The 21,083-nt window shown below is 56.2% G+C and overlaps 2 protein-coding genes across 3 annotated transcripts; one reads left to right on the top strand and one right to left on the bottom strand.

Moving 5' to 3' along the window:
• The first annotated feature begins 3,540 nt into the window (after nucleotides 1-3,540).
• On the top strand, nucleotides 3,541-9,862 carry CFAP20 (cilia and flagella associated protein 20). 2 transcript variants are annotated; one of them, XM_054296221.1, is made up of 6 exons: nucleotides 3,541-3,690; nucleotides 5,728-5,807; nucleotides 6,868-6,979; nucleotides 7,309-7,497; nucleotides 8,554-8,664; nucleotides 9,564-9,862. In XM_054296221.1, exons 1-6 carry the CDS (start codon nucleotides 3,607-3,609, stop codon nucleotides 9,567-9,569), a joined length of 582 nt encoding a protein of 193 aa, XP_054152196.1. In that variant the 5' UTR covers nucleotides 3,541-3,606; the 3' UTR covers nucleotides 9,570-9,862. The 2 variants fall into 2 exon arrangements, with proteins under 2 accessions (XP_054152196.1, XP_054152195.1); XM_054296220.1 differs by lacking the exon at nucleotides 9,564-9,862 and having other exon boundaries at nucleotides 8,554-8,673.
• Nucleotides 9,863-16,116: 6,254 nt separating this feature from the next.
• MMP15 (matrix metallopeptidase 15) lies at nucleotides 16,117-21,073 on the bottom strand. The gene is made up of 10 exons (XM_054296219.1): nucleotides 20,966-21,073; nucleotides 19,834-19,982; nucleotides 19,455-19,577; nucleotides 19,045-19,352; nucleotides 18,651-18,812; nucleotides 18,306-18,529; nucleotides 18,037-18,175; nucleotides 17,643-17,793; nucleotides 17,414-17,529; nucleotides 16,117-17,177 (listed from the first exon to the last, which is right to left on the bottom strand). Exons 1-10 carry the CDS (start codon nucleotides 21,071-21,073, stop codon nucleotides 16,741-16,743), a joined length of 1,917 nt encoding a protein of 638 aa, XP_054152194.1. The 3' UTR covers nucleotides 16,117-16,740.
• Between the last annotated feature and the right edge of the window lie 10 nt (nucleotides 21,074-21,083).

Genomic DNA, 21,083 nt, shown 5'->3' on the forward strand with positions numbered 1-21,083 from the left:
TACAAAGTCAGTGTGAGCAGAGGCAAAGGAGCCACTTGCCACCTTTGGAGGTGTTTCTCCTTTCCCTCCTTAGGCCCCCACACTCTTCTGAAGGTGCCTGCCTGGGTGGTGGCTTGCGTGCTAATGTTGGTGCCTGTTTTTTCCAAACCTGAGGGGGCTTGGACATGGCTCTGTCTGTGAACCACTGGAGCTCCCATCTCTTCCTCTTTCTTGGGCTCAGGTTCTCCTCCTCCTTCCCAGCAGCATGACCACAAAGCTGTGAGCCTGGAGGTCTTGCCCAAGGGCCACTGCACTGCAGGCGTTCCTCTCAGATGTGGTCCTTCACTGGCAGAGCTCAGGAAAGTCTGCCTGCAATAATGGTTGTTGGCCAAGCTGGGCTCTGGTCTTAGGTATTAATGAGCCACTTGAAATTCTTTCTAAAAGCCACCAGCTGGACTCTGTATGACTGTACATGGTCATTTCTCTTGTGTTGTCCCATTCCTTCATTGCCCATATATTTTTCCCCATACAGTTTTCCCCTATACTGAAGCTGCCTGGGGGAAAGGGTACCCCTGAGACAAGGCCCTTGCCTGAGAAAGAGAGACCTGGTGCTGGTTCCCAGGGAGGGAAGCTCAGCCATGGGCTCCTGCCAAGCCCAGAACCACTCAGCACTGCTCTCACCCAGCCTTGGGCACTGGCCAAAGTGGAATTGCACCAGCGAGTCCTTGCATTACCCCTTGTAATGGGTACAGGTGTGGGGAAGCACTGTGCTGGTGTGTCACACATGGAGATTTGCTGTGGGCTCAGATGTGGACATAGGCATCAGGTAAGTTTAAGCTACTGGTGCTGTAAGGCAGGGCATGGTCCATTGCCAAAAACAGTTTAATGGCAGCACTGTTGTATCCAGGACTGTGCTGATCTCTGGCATCTGTGTTCATCAAGACTGGTTTTGGTGGGTGTAGCTCTGGCCAGCAGTGAGAGCAGGGAAGAGCCCATGGCAGAGCCCACAGTGGGCCCCCACTGGGCAGAAGCAGCACTGTGAGCATGTGCTGAGCTGAGGTCCCTGCAGCAGGTGGCACATCCGAGCACTGCTGCTGCTGCTTGGATCTATCCATCTCCTGATGCTGTTGGATCATGTTCCCCATTGCCACCTGCTGCCTGTTGCAGCCCATATCCTTTCCAAGCCAACAGCTTGTCCCCAGAGAATGCTCTCAGTGACTTTTTAAACTGTTGTTTGTCAGAAATAAACTCTTCTTTGCCTATCCTTCTTTGTCTCCAGTTTGTCTGGAGTCAGAAAGGTTTTGGTCATTCTGGCCCCTTGCTCTATCCATTGCACAGCTGTCCCTCCAAGGCACTGTGTCCTCCTTCCTTGATTTTCTCTGCCACCTTGCTCCAGTACACGCTGGCACTGCTTCCTTCTGCACCCACTGATGTTTACACCCTTGTTCTCTTCTGATCCCTTGCTCAGCAGCAGCCCAGCTTCCTCCTCTTCCTCCTTCTGCACTGCTCAGAGTTCAGGCAGTGTGAGGCCCAAAGCCTTCAGGTTGCCTCAGCACCCAGAACCACTTTTGGGCCTTTTCTCTCCTTGCATGGGCTGGTTATGGATCTGGCCAATTGTCTTTTTGGTTCCCCCATTACAGCTGCCCTTCACCCAGTGCTGCTCCTGTAGAAGAGCCAGCTGGAGTCATCTGGACAAATCCTAGGATTTCACAGTCATTGCAGGAGTCATGACTGTTCTTGGTTTTGCCGTGTAGTGAAGGCTTTTGGCTCACAAAGGAACTGACTGAATCTGGTGCTGTTTTTGTTGGTCCAAACTCTGTCCTTGGAGCTGGCCCAGCCCTGGTCATCTGCTCATCAAGAGGGCAGTGTCCTGGGTTAGAATTTCCCAGGCCATGAACCTGGACCAGGTGCTCCAAGGCAAGCACAGACTTGGTGATACTGGAGAGACCTGCTACATTTTGGTGTCATAACTGCACCCAGCAATGTGACACTAAAGAGCAGCAACATTTCAGAAGCTTCCTGAAAACCTCATTCCTCTGAAGGCATCGGATTGCCGAGAATTCTGAAGGGAAGGAAATGCTTTAGTGGGCAGTTATTTCTGGAGCAGGCACTCTCTGCTCACTCCTTGGGCCAGATTATTTTCTTAGGATGGGCCTTTTCCTCCATCTGCTCCCCCAAATTCAATCCCTGTACACCCTGGGAATTGGAAACAGGGGTAAGGTAACATGCCAACATCTTCCTACCAATCTTCCAGGTGGATAACATCAGGGTGTGAGTCTCTGAAATACATCTCTCAGAGACCTCTTCCCAAATGCCAGCCTCGATTATTAATATGGGTTAATGATTTACAGAGTTCTGTCTCTGCCCACACATGCCCAGGGAAGGAGAAGGGGCAACGGGTGCTACATTTTCTTAAAATTAATTGAGAAATAGGGAAAATCTGAAACCACAACCTATTTCTGTGTGCAGCAGAACATGACATTAAAGTGGTAAGTGGAAAGCATGTGAATGAGCCAGCTGTTCAGGAATGGCAGCTGGACATTTGTCCCAGTTGTCTTCTACCATCTGATTAAGGGAACAAGTTATTTCATCCTGCCATATAAAGTGTACTCTAACCCTCTGACTAAATATAGCTGATCATTTCGAACTAATGCCTTGCTTTTTGTGTGCTCTACTTGTTTGTGGAAGGAATTGTGAAGGAAAGAGGAAGTGCTGTTAACCCAGGTGCTGTGAGGGAGCGTTTGCAGCCCATGGGAGAGACAAGCACACCTAGCAGACAACACTGTTAGGATTTGAATGGGGCATTAGTCAGCAGCAGAGGCCTGGAGTTAACCTGAAGAACCATAAAGCCAGTGCAGAATGGTAATTTTTATGCTGTTTAGTGTCTCTACATTGAAAATAGATGATGTAAACAGTTACTATTATAGCCAGAAGTAATGTCAGTTTAGAAATGTAATTTCTAGCCCAAGCTGTTCCTGTTGAGCCTCTTCAGCTGTGCCAAGGCCTTGTCTCTACTCAGAGAGATTCTCACACCCATAGAGCTGTACATCAAACCCCAATATTGCCAGAGCTCTGTATGTTATCCCTGCCTGCCTTAGAGCAGCAAGAACACACAGGAGGCTCCAAGGGCAGCCAGGAATGAGTGCAGCTAAAGGAAGCAACAAAGCGGAGCAAATGCTCCAGTCCTGCAAAAGCAGCACAGGGAGCCCCTGGGAGGAACGAGGAGAGCCCAGGCCGAGAAACACGCCAGGGGCAAAAAAAACATCCTTGGTTAAAGCAAACCACGGCGTCCCCTTTGGCCTGAGGCTCGTGAAGAACGGAGATGTTCGAGAGACGCCCCTGCCTTCAGCCCAGCCCAGGCGTTCGGGGAGCGCGGTACCGACCCCAGGGCACCGGGCACGGTTTGCAGCGGGCTCGGCTCCGGCAGCCCCGCGGAGCGAGGGAGGGCCGAGGCCGGAGCCGCGGTTGCCGTGGCAGCGCTCCCTCAACACCGTCACCGGCCCCGGGAAGTGCATCCGGGGCCGCCCCAAGTAGTTCCTCGGTGACGGCGGCGGCGCGGCGCGGAGGGATCCGCCGTGTCCTGGCAGAGCGGCGGCCGCGGCGCGGCCCGGCCCGCCCGGCGCCGGCATGTTCAAGAACACCTTCCAGAGCGGCTTCCTCTCGGTGCTCTACAGCATCGGCAGCAAACCGCTCCAGATCTGGGACAAGAAGGTGAGGCGGCGGGCTCGGCCAGCGACGCGGCCCGAGGAGCGGCGCGGCCTCCCGGGACAGGCCCGGGGCCGCCGGAACCCCCGGGGCGCTCCGGACACCTGTGGGGCCGTTCCGGACACCTGTGGGGCCGCTCGGGCCCCGCCGGGCCGGAGCAGCAGCGGCCGGGTTACCGGGACCCCGGGAACGGGATAGCGGGATCTCTCGGGTACTGGTTACCGGCACGGCCCCGGGGCCGGTACCGGGCCCCTGGGGTGTGTCTGAGGGGAATGTGTTACTATGAGCATTTTCTGCCTCTGCCCGGCAAAGCTGCAGCTGTGGGGAAGCTGCAGGAGAGGCCAGCAGTGGCCATAGGCAGCGGGATGGCCAGGGCCCTGTGGGGCCGAGGTTGGGGTCTCTTGGTGCATAACCCACCTTTCAAACAGGCTCGCCAGAGGCGTGCAGAACTGGGCTGTGTGGCGGCTTGTGGGTGTAGAAGAAGTTCTGAATGTCTCATCACTTTGTTTCTCCCACCTGTCAGTTTTTAGAGTGGTTTTGCTCAGGGCCCTGTGCCTTCTCCAGGCTATCATCAAGGAGCCGTCCTCAGGATGTTTAGAGATGCTGAGCTGTGCTGCTTCCCCCATCACAAACCATCCATGGTTTTGTGTTTCTGCAAAATACTTGTTGAGGCCTCTGACACCAAGGCTACAACCTGTATTTGGTTGCTTGTGTATGAGCCTTAGCTGAAGTTTTTGTGATTTCAGTAGGAACTGAAACCTTCACAGCAGTTCAGACAGCAGTGATGTTTGACCTGAGTGGGCTTGTGTGAGCATTTACAAGTTGTGAGACCGGGGACAGGAAGCACAGATCTATCCTGTTGCCCATCAGTGGGTACCCATGTAGCTCTGTGAAGAGCTGGGACGCCTCACACTGCCTCTGTGTGTCTGTGTGTGTCTGTGTTCTGCACAAATATTCATGACTTTGAAAAAGGATCAACAGCTTATTTGGATGGTGCAAGGACGGGACGCATTAAAGACTCTTAGACTGGGGATGTAGTGTGCTGTCAGACTGGATAAGCCATAAGCAGGATGTGCTGACTCTGCTTGGAGGTGCAGGTTGGAGTGGAGACCTCTGGAGGAACCTTCCCATGTGAATTGTTCTGTGCAGGGTGATACTCTTATGATTGTGTGGCCCATGAGTGGGAGCAGGAGCTCTGCTTGCAGGGTGGATTTCAGCAGTAGTACTTTCAGCTGCAATAGTCTTGCAATAATCTCTCTTGCATGAAGCATGGCCAGCCTGGGTGTGCTTGTTGTGAGGATTGCCATGCTCTCTTCAGCAGTGCATGAAATGCCCCTGTCATTTTGGTGAGAACTGGAAGCAGTATTTGACATTCTCCCATGTCCTGGGTGCGTGTCTGAGATTACTGGGTTCATAGCTGTCCTAATGTAGACTTTCATATCTTTGCAAAGAGAACCAGCAGGCTGTGATTTCTACTTTTTTTTAGATCTTAGGGAATATCTCGAGCTTTTGTGACGTGGGGAAAACCCATATATTTTTTGGCCTTAGTAGGATGTGCACTGCTTGTGCTGGTGGAGAGAGTGTGTGTGGGGGTGTGCCTGAGTGTGTGAGTGCCCAGAGGCAGTCAGCCATGCCCAGCAGTACAAACCAAGTTCCCTTGGTGACCAGTGGCTGGCTGGTGGCTCCCCTGTATTGTTTGTCCTTGTTTTTACCCCTTATAGCACTCAAGTTTGACTCTTACTCTTTTGTGTTTGTTTATTTGGGCCTCTGATATGAGGCTTGAGTCCCTTGTGTTCAGTGCAGCATATTTGGATAGATGGAAGTCCTGCACTCCGTGTATGTGCAGCATGCTGGGCCATAAACTCTTGCTGGCACTCTGGGGCAGTGATCAAAGCCTTGGAAACAGCAAGGTCCAGGAGAGCAGGAGCCAAGTGAATGTAGATGGGTCCTCCTGGGGTCTTATTCCTTCTGTCAGTGGAGCTGTGTGTGCCTCTTTTCCCCTCTCAAGTGACGCCTGTGCTGTGTGCCCCACTTCTGTTCCAGGTGCGCAATGGCCACATCAAGCGAATCACGGACAATGACATTCAGTCACTGGTGCTGGAGATTGAGGGAACAAATGTCAGGTAGGAGAAGCCTCTTCTGCTGCTCTGGGGGAGCAGACTCTGCCCTGAAGCAGAGTGAAAGATGGCAGTGCCCAGCAGGCATCATCTTCAAGCTACAGCAATGTGATGGCAATGTCTTTGTCAATAAATGGAAGAATCTGGGTCATGTCACTGATACTCCCCTGTAGCAGTGTGCTGTGCATTTCCCTGGATGTGCTTGTAGAGCTCTCATTCTTATCCTCAGTGGGGCTAAGGGATAAAAAATAAAATCCCGTTATTCTTCCATCACTTCAAGGGGAAAAAAGCAGTATTTAATACCCAGCCTCAGTCAGCACTGCCAGTTACTGAAAAAGCAGCACTGTCTGCTGTCTCTTCTATTGTCTTGGGCCTGTTCTCCTCCCGTGACAGCAGGAAGATCAGAGGGAGATTTATGAGAGGAGTTGCTTGTGGAGCTTCTCTTAGCAACCTCGTCTCCATCGCCCCGGGAGACAGACGCCAGCTCCATGAGCGGGCTCAGTCTCCAAGGCTTCTCAAGGGGTGATTCAGAGCAGGGCTCTCCTTATAAGGGCACTGGAGACTCCTCTCCTGCAGACAGACTGAGCCAATGCTTCTCTTCCTCCAAGAAGTGTTGATACAAAACTTGCCAGGCGTGACGTGTACTGCTAGGGCTCACAACCTCTGTTTTGCCAGCTGTATAGAGCACACAGGGCCTCTGCCATGATCTGGAGGGCTTTTCCTGTTCAGTCAAGGGTAGGAGGAGGTTGTGTTAATGAGCAGCACTGACATGGCCTTGATACTGAGGAGGTGAAGCTGTCCAGGAAGGTGTTTCATGCCCTGGGTGAGAAAAGTGCAATTTGAGATGCATTCTTTGTGCCTTTTATCTTTTTCTGACTGCAGCTACCTCTGAAACTCCCCCTCCTGTTAGAGGAAGCCCTGGTTGTTGCTGAGATCTTATGATCACAGTTACCCATTTCTGCCTGTCCTCCAAGGCTGCATTGGGCCAAGGGAGAGACTTGGGTTACCTCGGGCTGTGCACTTTGTGCCCTGTGAGATCCTAAAGTGTTTTTCTCTCACCTCTCAGTACCACGTACATCACGTGCCCTGCTGACCCAAAGAAGACCCTGGGCATCAAACTACCTTTCCTAGTGATGATCATCAAGAACCTGAAAAAATACTTCACTTTTGAAGTGCAGGTGAGGAGTGTGCAGTGGGGAGGCCCCTCCAGGGACCACTGAGGAAGGCGCCAGAGAGCCTGCAGTCTTGTGTTGGAACTTGTCCCAGGCAGTGAGTGATCCCCAAAACAGTTTTGCTTTCTTGGCCATGTGGTGTGTCAGGTCTTCTGGTATGGGGGCATCAGTCAGCTGACAAACACATTGTTGCTATTCCTGAAAATGGGTCTGCTTCCTGTGTTAAATTCCTTCTGCCGTGGAACGGAGGGGTGGGAGTAGAGAGCCCTCCTGGAGTCGGGTGGTGCTGTCCTGGGGAGCCTGGCACCGGGTGAGCAGCCTGCCCTCCTTGCCAGGTGCTGGATGACAAGAACGTCCGCCGGCGCTTCCGGGCGAGCAACTACCAGAGCACGACGCGGGTGAAGCCGTTCATCTGCACCATGCCCATGCGGCTGGACGACGGCTGGAACCAGATCCAGTTCAACCTGTCCGACTTCACGCGCCGCGCCTACGGCACCAACTACATCGAGACCCTGAGAGTGCAGGTGAGGGGCTGCCCTGGGAAACCAAGGGCTGCTCGCGTTCCTGATGGCTGGCACAGCGGGATGGGAATCTGCCTTTAGCCCTCTGGGGTTCCTTTGCCAGCCCTGCTCTTTGCAGAGCACCATGGAAGGGGAGCAAGGCCTGACTGGGGCCTCACCTAGGCTGGGATGAAGGAGCCCATTTCCCTCTGTTTCTCTGGCTGTCTCTTGGTTAAGGTGAGAGTTGCAGTTCCCTGTGGCATGCCATGAAAGCTGTGTATTGCCTTACTGTCCAGATAGTTTGGACAGTGATTGAATGGAACCTGGATGGGAAAGCCCCACAGTGTACAGACTATTCATACCGCTGGTCAAGCTTGTTTCCTAGTGGTAATAGAGTTACCCTGCTTTCACTGAGCCCCTTGTAACAGAGCTGATGCAGGGTTTGTTCCTGCTGAGGACATGGAACTTGTTCCGTATGCTAGGGAGTCATGTTCAGTGGTGTGTGTTATTTTGAGGAATGCTGTGTGTGGAGCGTGCCTGGTCCTTGGTGTGAGGGGAGTGCTGCAGTTCCTTGCAGGATTGCCCTGAGGTGCAGGCAGTCAGCTGAGAGCTGTCTGCCTTCTCACATACTCACGAGGGGGACCAGAGCAACTACTTTGCTGCCAGCTGATAGTGCAGGCAGCACAGGCTGGACAGGCTCATTCCTGACCTCAGGGTGGCCCTGAAGTGGGCGTGTTAAAAATGCAGCAGGCTGAGGCTGTGGGTGTTCTGGTAAGTGCTGATACCAGCAAAGCAGAGGTCGGTTCACAGCAGAGAATCCCCTTAGCAACTAAGACAGTTGACAGAGATACCAGAGCTTGGCCAAATCTTTTGAGTGTTCATACCTGGAGACAGGGATGCAAATGCAAAGCACAGGGCACAGACCAACATCTTGCTGATGCCCTGTCAGATTCAAAAAAGCAGGACAGTGAGATAGATTTCCAGCTGCTGAGCCAAAGAATCCATGTTGCAGCATGACACCAAAGCTGGATGTGGAAAGAGCATGTGGAAAATGGCCTGACTCTTTGTTTTGACTCCCAGATCCACGCCAACTGTCGCATCCGACGGGTGTATTTCTCTGACCGGCTGTACTCAGAGGATGAGCTCCCAGCCGAGTTCAAGCTGTATCTGCCTGTCCAGAACAAGGCCAAGGTGAGCTAGATGTGGGAAGGAGGGTGGGAGAGCAGTGAGCCAGATTGGCATTCCTCTGCCTCCTCCTGCTGCCTTCGCAACCCGGAGTTTCTTGTGGCAGCAGAGCTCCTGCCAGCTTTGGCCGCCGGCCAGGGAGCACCCTCTCTGTTGCCAGGGTGAGCAGTCTGTCTGGGGTGCTTTGTTGTGTAGCTTTCCTGCCAAAACACATGGAAATTGTCATTCCCATCTAGGAGCAGGGTGAGCTGTTCAGCTGCTCTCCATGTCCTCCCTGATTGTGTTGAAGGACTCTGGGCAGTTGCAGCCTCGCGGCATCTCTCCAGAGCTTTCATCCATGACTCAGCTCAGCAACTTTGCTCTTCAGAGCAGCTGCAGCTCCACATTTGTCTTCCAGGAGAGATTCTGTTTGTGTCCCTCTAGCCCAAAATGAGTCCCCTCCGATCTTTTCCCCGCCCAGTACCAGACAGTGGTGCCATGAGGGGGGAAGGAGACGCCATGGGTGCCCTCAGGAGGAGATGCCAAGCTCTGCTCCTGCAGCGCTGGGAGAGGAATGAACATGCTGGCATATTGAGAGATCTTGAGCAACATGCAGCAATTTTGAGGCTTGTGAGGAAGCACCTTCTTTGCCAGGGCCAGCCTGTCCCAATGCAGACACTTCTTTTAGCAAAGAAGATTCCTAGGCAAAATTTCAAGCTGCTGAGGGAGGATATTGGGGGCTGATGGTAGTGGGAGGTAGAAGGCAGTGTTAACTGTAGGTGACACCTCTGGGGGACCTGTCACTGCCTTCTGGGCTGTAGCAGCCTCACACACGTGTCTGGGGAGTGCTTGGAGCCCTCCCAGTACTGTTGTCTTGTGCTGCCAAGTCTTGTAAGTGTCTCCTTTCTTCTCCCTGCTCTGTCCAGCAATAACATCACGTTGGGAAGAGATGTTGGCCTGCAAATTGTACAGAGTCAGAGTTTTCCTGGCTGTTCCTAAAGTGCTGAGCCTAAACTCTGCAGGTGGCCTGGTACCCAATCTTGTCTTGCTCAAAGTGGCCACTGTGCCTCCAAAGAAGGGATTCAGCAGGAGTTGTGGAGTTAAGTGTATCCTCTTGAAGTTAGCAATTTTATTTTTTATTTCCTTGTTTCCATCTCTTATATATGCTCTAAATATGGATGTAATACTTGTTCTTGAAAAGTTATTAAACATTTGGCTCTGTAAATCTGCTTCTGTATTCTTCCTCCTTTATGGATCCTTAACTTTTTAGTGCTTCAGAAGGTACCAGAGAATTTCTTTGAGAACCCAGATGTTAGAATTTGCCTCTGAACTTGACTTTGATCAGCACCCTCACTGTTTAAGGAATAACACAGACACAACCAGAGAGGAAAATTAGTGAGGTTTCCACAGAGAATACAGAAACTGTCTCCAGTCCATGAAGTTTGAGGTACTATGACAAAAACTCATGCTGTTCATAAAAATGGGTTTTTCATTCCCTTTTTCCTTGAAGCCATTTTCCCCAGCAGTGACAAATTAGGCTTACCTGCCTGTTGGGGCACAGTTTTGTTGGCTGTGTGGTTACCAGCTCACTCCAGCTCTCAGGCAGGCCCTCAGCAGCACGAGGCACACAATAGCCCTCCAGCTGCCAGATTGTCCCTTCCCCAGGGATCAAAGGGGAGGTTCAGCACAACAGGAGCGGAAGTCTTTTCCTGTGCTGAAGCTGCCCTTCCCTGCCTCACACCAATCTGCCTTTGTTGTAGAAAGGCTTGTGAAGGGTAGGCAGAGACTCCATCAGTAAGGGGGTGAGGCTGGGAGTAGATGATGCCTTTCCTGCCCAGGGCCAAGCCCCCATCAGTACTGTGGAGGGCAGGTCCCCAAGGCTGGCACTGATCCTTCCCTGGCTGTGCAGTGAGTGGGGAAGACTTCACTTCTGTTACTGCTCTGTAGAATAAAGCTGCTCTCTCCCAGGAGGAGGAGAGCCTGCTGGGGGACACCTGCCTTAGATTCTGGGTTTAATCCTGACCACTGAGACCCTGCCTGGCTTAAAGGTTTGGCATGTCTGTGCACCCTCTCTCTGCACCTCTGTGGCCTCTCCGGACACCTGTAACGGAGCTGCTGGGCTTTGAACTGGAGCTGCTGCCAGGTGGAGCTGGATTGCACCTGCAGAAGGCTTTCTGGAGAAGACCTTTGCAGTTCTTCTAGCAACTGAACAGCTTAGTAGCTCTCAGGAGCCCAGCCAAGGAAGCCTACATGAGAAAGCACCATCCATCTTGCATTGACACGTCAAGGCTTGGCTGCACTCGATCTGTTCAGTGGAATCGCACTGGATATCATGCCAGGGGTTGGCCTTAACGAAGTCCATGGTGAGGCTTTCTCCATGTTTGCAAAGCTTGCCAGAGCTGGGGGAGCTGCTGAGCAGATCCATCAGACCCCAGGAGGGTAAAATGTGCATCCTTTCCCGCAAGGCCTTGCTCAACACCATGTGTTTCTGGCAGTCTTTGGCAGCTGAACACTCAGCAGGAGCTGCTGCTGCCTTTCCCTGCCCTGCTGGGGCCTGTGCTGGAGTTTCCCCTGGTCCTGGAGGAGCTGAGCTCACCCTGAGTGACCAGCCCTAATGCATTGAGAGGGGCTGGGCTCCCCTGGGCCCCGAGCTGGCTGCCTCTGCAGAGATCAGATGAGCCCTGCTGCCAATTCCTGCCCGACCTTTAGGAGCTGTGCCAGCAGATTTGCTGGAATAAACTCCCAGCCACAAACCCTTACATCCATATGGACCGTCTGTGTATTTTTAAATATGAAACAAAATACTGAATCTTCCTGTTTACTTGCTGCACAAAGTGGAGCATCATCAGATACTGGCTCTTTCCTTTACAGCCAGATGCTTGGTGATTTACAGAGTGCTTCCAAAATCTTTCTCTTCTAATCCCTATCTCCCATCAAAACTTTAAGCATCTTGCTGAAGGTGGGTGAAGCTGGATGCTCTTCCTGTGGGAGAAGAGGATGCTGCTGGTGGATGGGCCAGAATGTCAGAGGCATCCTGTCAGCAGCCCTTTCCTAAATGTGCACAAGCAAAACTCCTGTGGTGGAGCACTCAGCTTCTTACTCCTTTGGTTATGGCTTTTCACGTGGCTGGGATGCAATGTCCTCCTACATGGGAAGAGTGGAGGAATGCAGGAAGGAGGTGGGGGCAGAGGTGGGAGTCATGGACGGCTCCTGCCTGCTCCTGGGTGTGAGGGGTGGGCAGAGGGGAGTCCCAGTTCACTGCAGGCAGCCTGTGGAGAAAAGATCTTAAATATCTCCTCGTTCACCTTTCTGTGGGTGGCCTGCTCCTTCCTCCCTGCATAAGTCTTTGTTGCAGTTCATGTTTAGTGGGAGAGAAAAGAATCTTTGTGGGAACCCTGGTTTCAACCCCAGACAGAGCAGGGCCCACCCAAAGATCAGTTTTCCTTCTCTGCAACAGCTTTTCACCTTTGTCTTCCACTGGCTGGGGAAAGGTTCTGCACTTGGACACTTCAGTCAGGCCCTCAGTGCTGGGAGCTGCTTTCTACATGAAAGGCAAAGCTTCCCTTGGAGAGCTTGGCTGCTGAAATTCGGTGAGTGCACAGCCTGCAGCTCCTTGGAGCAAGGGACCTGCCCTGGGCTGGGCCAGCAGCAGCAGGCTGGGGCTGGAGCAGCTGGCAGTGCCTGTGCTGGGAGCCAAGGCTGGGACATCCCACGGCTCCAGTGGCTCTGCCTGGGCAGGTGGCAGCTGCTGGCAGAGCAAGCAGGCAATGGGGCTTTCCTGGAAAGCTTTCTCAGTTTGCTGTGCTGCTGGGGCAGAGAATCCTGTGTGTGTCCAGCCCAGCAGACACTATCTGGCAGGACATTGATACAAACTTCTGTCCCTGCCTGTATTTGTCCCCTTGCACTTTGTCACTTTCCTATCAAGTGGCAAAGAAGCACAGAGCTGTTATTACAGAGGGATAAGCAGGAATCAAAAAAATCTGGGCCAAACTCTGCTTCTTGTCCATTCTGCATCTCCCTGGATGTCTTGGGCCAAATGTTGTCATCTTTATAGAAGGATTACACCTCCAGGACGACGTTAATCCTCTGCAGCTGTTGTCTAATGTGGGGCAGGCAGTGCTGGAGGCAAGGGAAATATTTATTTTGAGTTTTACCACTGGCCACCGCCCAGGAAAACCAAGTGACGGTTCTGGGGACTTTGGCCACTGTGCATGCACAGAGAACTGATGTTCCTGCCCTGCCAGCGCCTGCAGGAGAGGGCTGAGAGCTTCCCCTGGCAAGCTGCAAAATGGGACCACCCAAACACGATTTATTTGGGTAAGAGAGGAATTGTGCACCCTGAGAGCTAACCTGGGATGCAGTGGGGAAAGCCTCAGAGCTGCTAGAGGTGAGATTATGATGGAAGCCAAGTTGTGAAGCAGAACTGCAGCCCATCTGCTTCACCACCCCTTCACGTGTTGCCCCTGCAGCCCCAGGAATGATTTTCTGTGACATGAGTGGTCCCAGCACCCCGGGAGCAGGCTGGGGCTGCCCGGTGGGTGGTGGGGAGGAGAGGGGCACGAGCCACACACACCGGAGCCAGCTCAGCGTGCTTGGTGGGTGCATCCCCCCCTCAGCGGGGCTGTGCTGGCACCGAGCCCTCCCCGGAGCCTCCGCCCTGCGTGCAGCGAGCACGGGCAGCAGGTCCAGCCCCTCCCGGGCCCCGCGGCCCTTCCCTCCATCCCCCGCATTGTTTCCTCCGACCTTGAGCTGCCCGCTCGCTGCTCGCTGTATCCCAGCCCCGCTTCTTCCTCTGCACTGAGCCCGGCTTCCTCTGTGTTTTCCGGGTCCTTTCCTCAGCGCTGAACTGAGGATCGTGCAGAGGAGGAGGAGGATTCTCCTGAGATGCTGCCAGAAGGGCAGAGAGCCCCTGCCAGCCCTGGTGTCCCCCTCACACCCACACCAGCACAGCAGGGCCTGGAGGACGCTGAGCTCCCAGGGTCTTTTCCAGGTCAGGCTCTCCAACCTATTTTTGGGAAGCAGGGAGCTGCCAGGCTCCCTGGGAGTGGATCCTGCCAGGGCCAGGCTCAGCCAGGCTCGCACTCCCCATGCTCCCAACAGCCCTGTCCTTGGAGCAGGTGCCTGCTGCCCTTCTGGGCTCGCACCCACGGCTGGCCAGAGGTGAGCTGACCCCGCTGTGGGCGTGCAGGGGCCTCCAGCAGAGCCCGGGCGCCGCTGAAATGCCGGGCTTTGTCTCCAGCAGGTCCCTCACTGCTGTCCATGAGCGTTTCCAGATGGCCCCGGGCTCCTGGCACCAGCTCTGCTGCAGCATCCGGGGAAGAGCGGGAGGGGGTGGGAAGTGGTGTCCCGGCTCACCAAGCGTGGTGGCCTGGGCCTCTGCTCCCAGCATCCCGAATTCCCGCTGGGGAATTGTTCCCAGCTCCTGTCCCACCCTCCATCAGCGAGGAGGCTCCCCCCCTGCCATGGAAGGGATGCCAGAAGCAGCTGGCCCTGGGCACTGTTGTCCAGCTCTGCCTTTCCCTGCAAGCCAGGCGTCTTTCCAGGTACCAGGCTTTGGGGTCCCAGCCCTGCACCCCATCGAGCCCTCTGTACCCCCAGGAGAGAAGGGAAAGGCTCCTGCCGTGGGAAATACAGCTGGTGTCGGAAATGCATCTGCACGGAAGTGCATCCCGTGTGGGAAATGCATCTGCCGTGGGAAATGCATCTGCACTGGCCTCTGGAGCAAGCTCTGCAGGGGTGGGGAGAGTGAATCCCAGCCGTGCTTTCCTCCTGCCTCGCCTTTTGGCCAGGTTCGTGGCTTTTGGCAGCTCCCGGTGCCTGTCTGGCCCCGGTTCAGCACAGGCTGCAGTGTCAGGCTGCCCCATGGCAGGGCTCCCAGCTCAGCAGAGCTGTGGGTCCTCCCTCAGCTCTGGGGAAGACCCACACGAGCACAAATCTGAGCAAAATGGTCAAAATCAAATTGAAAGAAGTTAAACGCCAAGGAATGTGACCCAGCAAGGCTTGGCTGATGGAATACAACAGCCCTGAGCCACTTGGAGATCTTTTTCCACCCACTCCCCCCAATTCCTCAGGGGTTTTCTGTTCCTGATTTTGACTTCTCACTTGGCTGCAGCGACGTGCTGAGCCTGAGCCAAATGTGTTTTCCAGGGAATCAGCTCATGGCTGGAAATCGCTGCCCAGTGAGGGCAGGGATGGAGGCTGGGGCAGGGGATGGGTGACTCAGGCCACAGGGCTCCCCCCCAGCACCAGAAAAGTGGGGTGAGAGCCAGCATCCATCCTTCCCTTTTACAGTAATTAGTGGCTGACGAGTAGCTGGGCAGCCCAGGGTAATTCAGTGCTGGGAAGTGATTGTAGCAGTCGGGAACTGAGCCAGCAGCTCTGGGCCCTGGGGAGGGGGAAGGATGGGGGAAGCACAAAGTCTTCATATCCTCATCCATGAACTGGGGGAACCCTCCCATCCACCCACCCGGGCTGGCAGGAGGGGCTGAGGGCAAAGGAGCAGCTGCAGCACCAGGGCAAGGGGAGCAGGGCAGGGTGCACCAAGACAAGAGGTGCCTGGGGCAGAGAGGCAGGGGACAGGTGCTGGCACAGGTGCTGGTCCTGCTGCAGGGGAGGCTGAGGAACCAAGATGCTGACTGGAGTCAAATCCCACATGGGGATGCTCCCCAGTTCCACAGGGCCATCCCCAGAGGGATGGGCCAGGTTCACACAACCCCCTTGCCCAGCACAGCCTCCCCACCAGGGCAGCAATGGTGCCAGGCCTTTGCTGCCCACCCCAAGGCTGCACCTGCAGAACAAACCTGGCTCCAGCTGCCACCCCTGTGACCATCACATCACCACCCTCTGTGGTTTGGTTTTTCTTCCCATTAATGGCTGAGCAACATTTTTCCCCAGATAAAGCCAGTTTCCTCCCGCTGGAGTCTAATCTTTCCCACTCCCATGATTATTCCTCTGATCTCTGCAGCAGCAGTGACTCCTCTTGCCTTCCTCTGCCGAGACAGCAGTGGTGAGACAGGATATGGCCACCCCTTCCCCCCAGGAAGCTCAGCAGGGCTGCGTGGGGACAGGGAGCTGGAGCACCCTGTGAAGTGGCTCCAGGAGGGTCCCCCAGCTGCTGCTGGGCCCTGCACGGGGAAGGGAGGTGGCTGCCCAGGGCTGAAGAGCAGGGCTGGCTGGGGGAGAACAAGGCACCCTGTGTTCCCAGCGAGGCCCTTGTCACTGCCATGGGAGCTGCTGAAAGGCTGCTCTGTCCACTGCTGGGGGTGGGGGGGCTGCTGTAGCTGACCCCCCTCAAGTGGCAGCCCCAGGGCAGGGAGTGCTGCAGGGACATCCCTGGCCATGCTGGCCCCTTCCCTGCATCCCCTAGCATGGCACCCAGTCCCCATGCAGGGTGACCCCCCGGACAAGCCCCTTCACCACAAAATTCACCCAGTCCCTCCCAGGGCATCCCCACAGCAGGAAGGACAATGGCACCACAGCTCTCCACACACCCGACCCGTTTAATGGACATACAAGGTGGCTGTGCCCACTGCCCTGCCCACAGGGCCACGTGCCCCAGGGCTTCATCCCACAGTGGCAGCAGCAGGGCCCGGACTGAGCTGAGCCCCAGCAGGGCTGCAGAGGTGGCATCTCCCAGCTCATGCTGTCTTTAGGCACCACATCCCTGTATCCCCGTGGTTCAACAGGAAACACAGCCATGAGCTCAGCCCTCGCTTCCCCACCACTGCAGGTGCCAGAGGCTGAGACCTGCCAGCCCAGAGCACTGGGGAGCAGCCCCCAGCCCGCTCACCCAGGAGGAAGGGACCCTGCAGGGACCCATGGCAGATGCAGGCACGTGATGGGTGGCAGCCTGAGGGTCACAGTTAGGGGGAGGCACAGGCACAGGGAGCAGGCAGGGCCTGGATGCCCTCCAGCCCCCCCATGACCATCCCCGGTCCCAGCCCGGCTGCTCTGGAGGGGCTGGGGGGGTCGGGCATCCCCCCTTTTCTGAAGCAACAATGGGGTAGAGGGGCCGAGGCCGTGGTGAGGGTCAGGGGGAGGGGGTGTCAGGTCCATCTTAGCACCATGGTGGCAGGGCAGGGGCGGTTGGGGAGGGAGCCCGGGTCAGACCCACTCCTGCAAGGAGCGCTTGCAGTACAGGAGCATTCGGGGCGCGCCCTTCCTCTGCATCTGCACGATGACGTAGATGAGGCCCAGGATGCAGAGCAGCAGCACCAGCAGCACCAGCACCATGACCACGCTCATGGTGCGTGTGTACTCATCGATCTGCACCACCACGTCCACGTCCCTGCCTGGCTGGCCATCTCCCTCGTTGTAATCCTCATCTTCCTCCTCCTCCTCCTCACCTTCAGTCCCCCCATCCCCATCAGGGTTGAAGGGGGGTCGGTCCACATCGGGCCAGCGGGGATTGGGGTCTGGGACCAGCTCTGTGTGACAGCCCATGAAGTCCCGTAGGATGGATTTGGGATAGCCTGGCTCTGTCTTGAGACGCTCATTGTCAAACTTCCAGTACTTTGTGCCTCTGTAGAAGTAGGTGGAGGCTGGGGGAAAGATAGAGACAAGGGGTAAGTGGATGGGCAAAGGACACTGCAGAACCTGGGCACCCCTGCAGATGCCCAAGACAGCAGGTTTTACTCCAGGACTGGTGAAACCCCTCAGAAGAGGATTCACTGCTGACTCCCACATACTCTCCCCCCATGTGGCCAGGCTATCAGAGGGATAATCTCATCTCCAAGACCCCCACCACCACCACCCACCCCTCTCCTCCTCTACTTACAGGCGTCCGGGCTGAGGAAGGCTCCCTTGGGCGAGGGAGGGATGCCCACCCAGACAGAGATGGGCTTTGGGTACCCAGGGTCCACCGAGCGCGTGTCCTCGTTGAAGCGCCAGTATCTGGGGAAGGAGATGGGGGGTCAGTGACAAGCACAGGGGTCCCCAGTGCCCAACATTCGCCCCCTGACAAGGCCAGGAGGCAGCAGAGCAAGCAGAACCCCAGAGACACTCACCTGTCCCCACGGAAGAAGAAGGTGTGTCCCGTGGGTTCCCACCAGACAGCCGTGTCGATGCTGTCGTAGGGGATGCCCTGCCCGTAGGTGACCAGGGGCTGTGGGTACCCAGGCTCCAGGTTGGCTTCTCGGAAGAGCCAGTACCGGTCACCTAGAGGGGAAAGAGTTGGAGAAGGGGCATGAGAAGGTCCTGCCCAGCTGCTGTGGCAGGTGCACAAATGGATAGGGATAGTGGTAGATGCCTGTGGCCACCCTGACCCCTTGGGATCACACAGCAGCTGTGGCTGGGGAGGTGGGTCACGATGAGATGAAGCCAACCAGCTCTCAACAGCTTTGTGGGGGACACTGGTGTCTCACTTCCACCTCAGCCCTCCCATCCAGCTTCCCTGCTCACCTTTAAAGAAGACGAACCTCCCGTCATGCCTCTCGTAGGCAGCATCGATGTCCCCAGGGAGGCCCCGCCAGAAGTGTCCGATGGGCATGGGGTAATTGTCCAGCACCCGGTTGTGCCGGACTCTCCAGAACCACCGGCCCTGGAAAGAAACAGGGTGTTGGCAGAGGATGGGCAGGACACAGGGACACAGTCACCTTGCTGAGGGGTCCTCCCACCCACAGACTGATGACATGACCAAGGAAGGGGCAGAAGTGGGTCCTGGCAGGCACCTTGAATACAAACATCTCCCCACGCAGCACCGCCACCGTGTCGAAGTCCCCATCGCAGATGTCGGGGCCGTACTGGTCAGGTCGGTCTGGGCTGCCAGGTTTGGGTGGTCGGTCTGGTTTCCCCGGAGGGGGAGGTTTAGGGGGTCTCTGGTCTGGCCTGCCAGGTCTCCGGGGTGTCACGGTGGGCAAAGGCTTGGTGGGCTGAGGGTGCCCATCCGCGGTACCTGGATCAGGCAGGTGAGAGAAGGGATGTGGTGATGCAGATCAGCAGCACCTGCAACTCAGTTTCCCCACACACATGGCCAGAATCCCACCACTGGGATGATCCCCCCACCAGCTCCTCACCGTAGAGCTGCTGGATGCCCTTGAGGTCATCCTCGGGCAGCTGGAAGTTCTCTGTGTCCATCCACTGGTAGAAGGGTGCCATGATAGCACTGGGGTTGCTGGAGTGCTCCAGGCCCAGCGAGTGCCCCAGCTCGTGCACAGCCACCAGGAAAAGGTTGTTCCCTGCATGGAGAGGCACCATCAGCAAGAGGGGGTGGAGAACATGACACATGAGGCAGATCCCTCAAACCAGCACCCTGCAACAGAAGTGCTCCAGTGGGATCAGCCTGCATCACCCATGGTGGACCTGCTCTCCCTGCCAATCCTGTCCACACCAGCACAGCTCCCCTCTCCACCCACAGTGGCCACCAGGCTCCTCTGGTCACCTTTAGCACCTCCTTGGCCCTCAACTCACCAGACACATCCGCATTCTCCAGCGTCCAGGGCTCATCCAAGTCGAAATGTGTGTCCCCCCCCATACCAGGGCCAGGAAAATAGGCATGAGCCAAAAATCCCCCAAGGCCATCAAAGGGAGAGCTGTCTCCATGGAATCCAGAGGCAAAAAGCACCATGATGTCAGCCTCCTTCTTCCTCTTCTGCCGGATGTCCTCGTAGGCCACCTCCCGGAACACCAGCGGCGTGGCTTGCTCCCACACGCGGAAAGCTCGTCGGACAGCCTCGTGGGAGTGGTACCGACCCAGCTTCTCCGTGTAGTTTTGGATGCTACAGGGGATATAGAATTCACTAGGGAAGGCCTGGAGCAGCACTCATTCCCTGAGGGGCTCCATGGCTCTCCATGGGCTGGGGGAGGGAATCCCTGGGTACCTGAAGGTGAGGTGGCTCTGGCTCCAGCGCCGCCCTGTCAGCGCGTACCGCTTCCGACGCATGTTGGACTTCATCCGTGCTCCAAACTGATCCGGAACCCCACAGCGGGGACGCTTCATCCACCTGCCAGGAGGACACCAAGCCAGGGCTCAGCCCACCACAGTCAACATCCCTGAGGGGTTACAGCACCCACAGCCAGCAGGGACAATATCCTGACTGCAGAGGGGCAGCCCCCAAAAGGGGAGAAGCACCTCCCCCAAAAGGGGGACAGCACCCATTTTTCCAGGGCCAACAGAGCCCCGAGGCTGTCAGAGAAAACCACAGAGCCCAAGAGTGGAGCTGCCATCTGCCTGAGCAAGGGGACAATGGAGAAACTCACGCCTTGGTCTCCTCATCCAGGACGCCGGTGACGGTGATGCCGTAGAACTTCTGCATCTCGGCGAGCGCGGCAGAGAAGGTCTGGGCCGAGCGCATGGTGGACATGCGGCGGCTGGGCTGCGGCAGGTACCCGTAGAGCCGCAGCCATGCCTGCCCGGGAGAGCCGCGCGTCAGAGCGGGTCAGTGCCAGCTGCCAGTGGCAAATGCCACCCCGAGCAGGCAGCGCTGCGGCAGCAGGGCACGGGGACCCTGCCCTGCCCTGCAAGGTGGGAGAGCCGGGGATCTCGGGGGGCTGCTGCCGGATGGGCTGACTCCCGGGACCAGGCAGCTGGCAGGGGGCCAGGCTGCCTGCGGGCTCCTGTCCCCGTCCTCCTCCGGAGGCGTCCCCCGGGAGCTGCCGAGGGATGTGAAGCCTGGGACCCCCACCCCGGCCTGCACCCACAAAGGGGCATCTGTCCTGCGGGGCTGCAGCCCCAGGGCGGGGGGCAGGAGGGTGCACAGGCGCGCCGGGGCTCTTCCTTCCTGCCCCAGCCTCCGCCTCCCCTTGTCTGCTTTAATTGCATTTTATTTTTATCTTTATTATTACTCTTTTGTAACTTTTATTTTCCTCCTAGTTTTCACTTATATTTTCCAAATTAGGGGGGTTTTCCTTTTATTCTTTCAAGCTTTTTTTTCTAAATTCCTTCCAATTCTTTTTCCTTTTCCAAGTATTACTCTTCCAAGTCTTTTTCCTTTTCCAAGTCTTGTTCTCCAGGTTCTCCAATCCTTTTCCTATCCCAATTATTTTCCTAAGCCAATTCTTTTCCTATCACTTTTCCCCCCCCCCCCAAAAAACGGCTTAATGTTTTCAATTGCTAAAAACACTAAAACTATTAAATTCTTCTACCCTCACTCCCCTTCCCCGGCAGGGTGGTGGAGCAGAGCCTTTATCAAAAGCCCTTTCACCCCCTCCCCCGCCGGGCACAAAGCGCTTCCTCCCCACACCCCGCGCCCGCCGCCCGCCACCCCGGGGGCGATCCGCACCGCACCCTCCCGTTCCCCGCCTGCACCTGCCCCGGCCGGGTGCGGCGGGCCCGCAGGTGCCGGTGCGGGCCGGGGGTGCGGGGGGTGCGGAGCCCCGGGCCCGTGCTCACCTCGGCGTTGATCTCCTCGCCCGCCGCCCCCGCCAGCAGCACCAGCAGCACCACGAGCGGCGGGAGGCGCCCGCCCGCCCGCCAGGGGGCGCCGCCCCCTCCTGCCATTCCGCGCCGC

The sequence above is a fragment of the Melozone crissalis genome, unplaced genomic scaffold (assembly GCF_028551555.1).
Source record: "Melozone crissalis strain CALT ecotype California unplaced genomic scaffold, PUWL_Pcris_2 ptg000007l_1, whole genome shotgun sequence".
Lineage (NCBI taxonomy): Eukaryota > Metazoa > Chordata > Aves > Passeriformes > Passerellidae > Melozone > Melozone crissalis.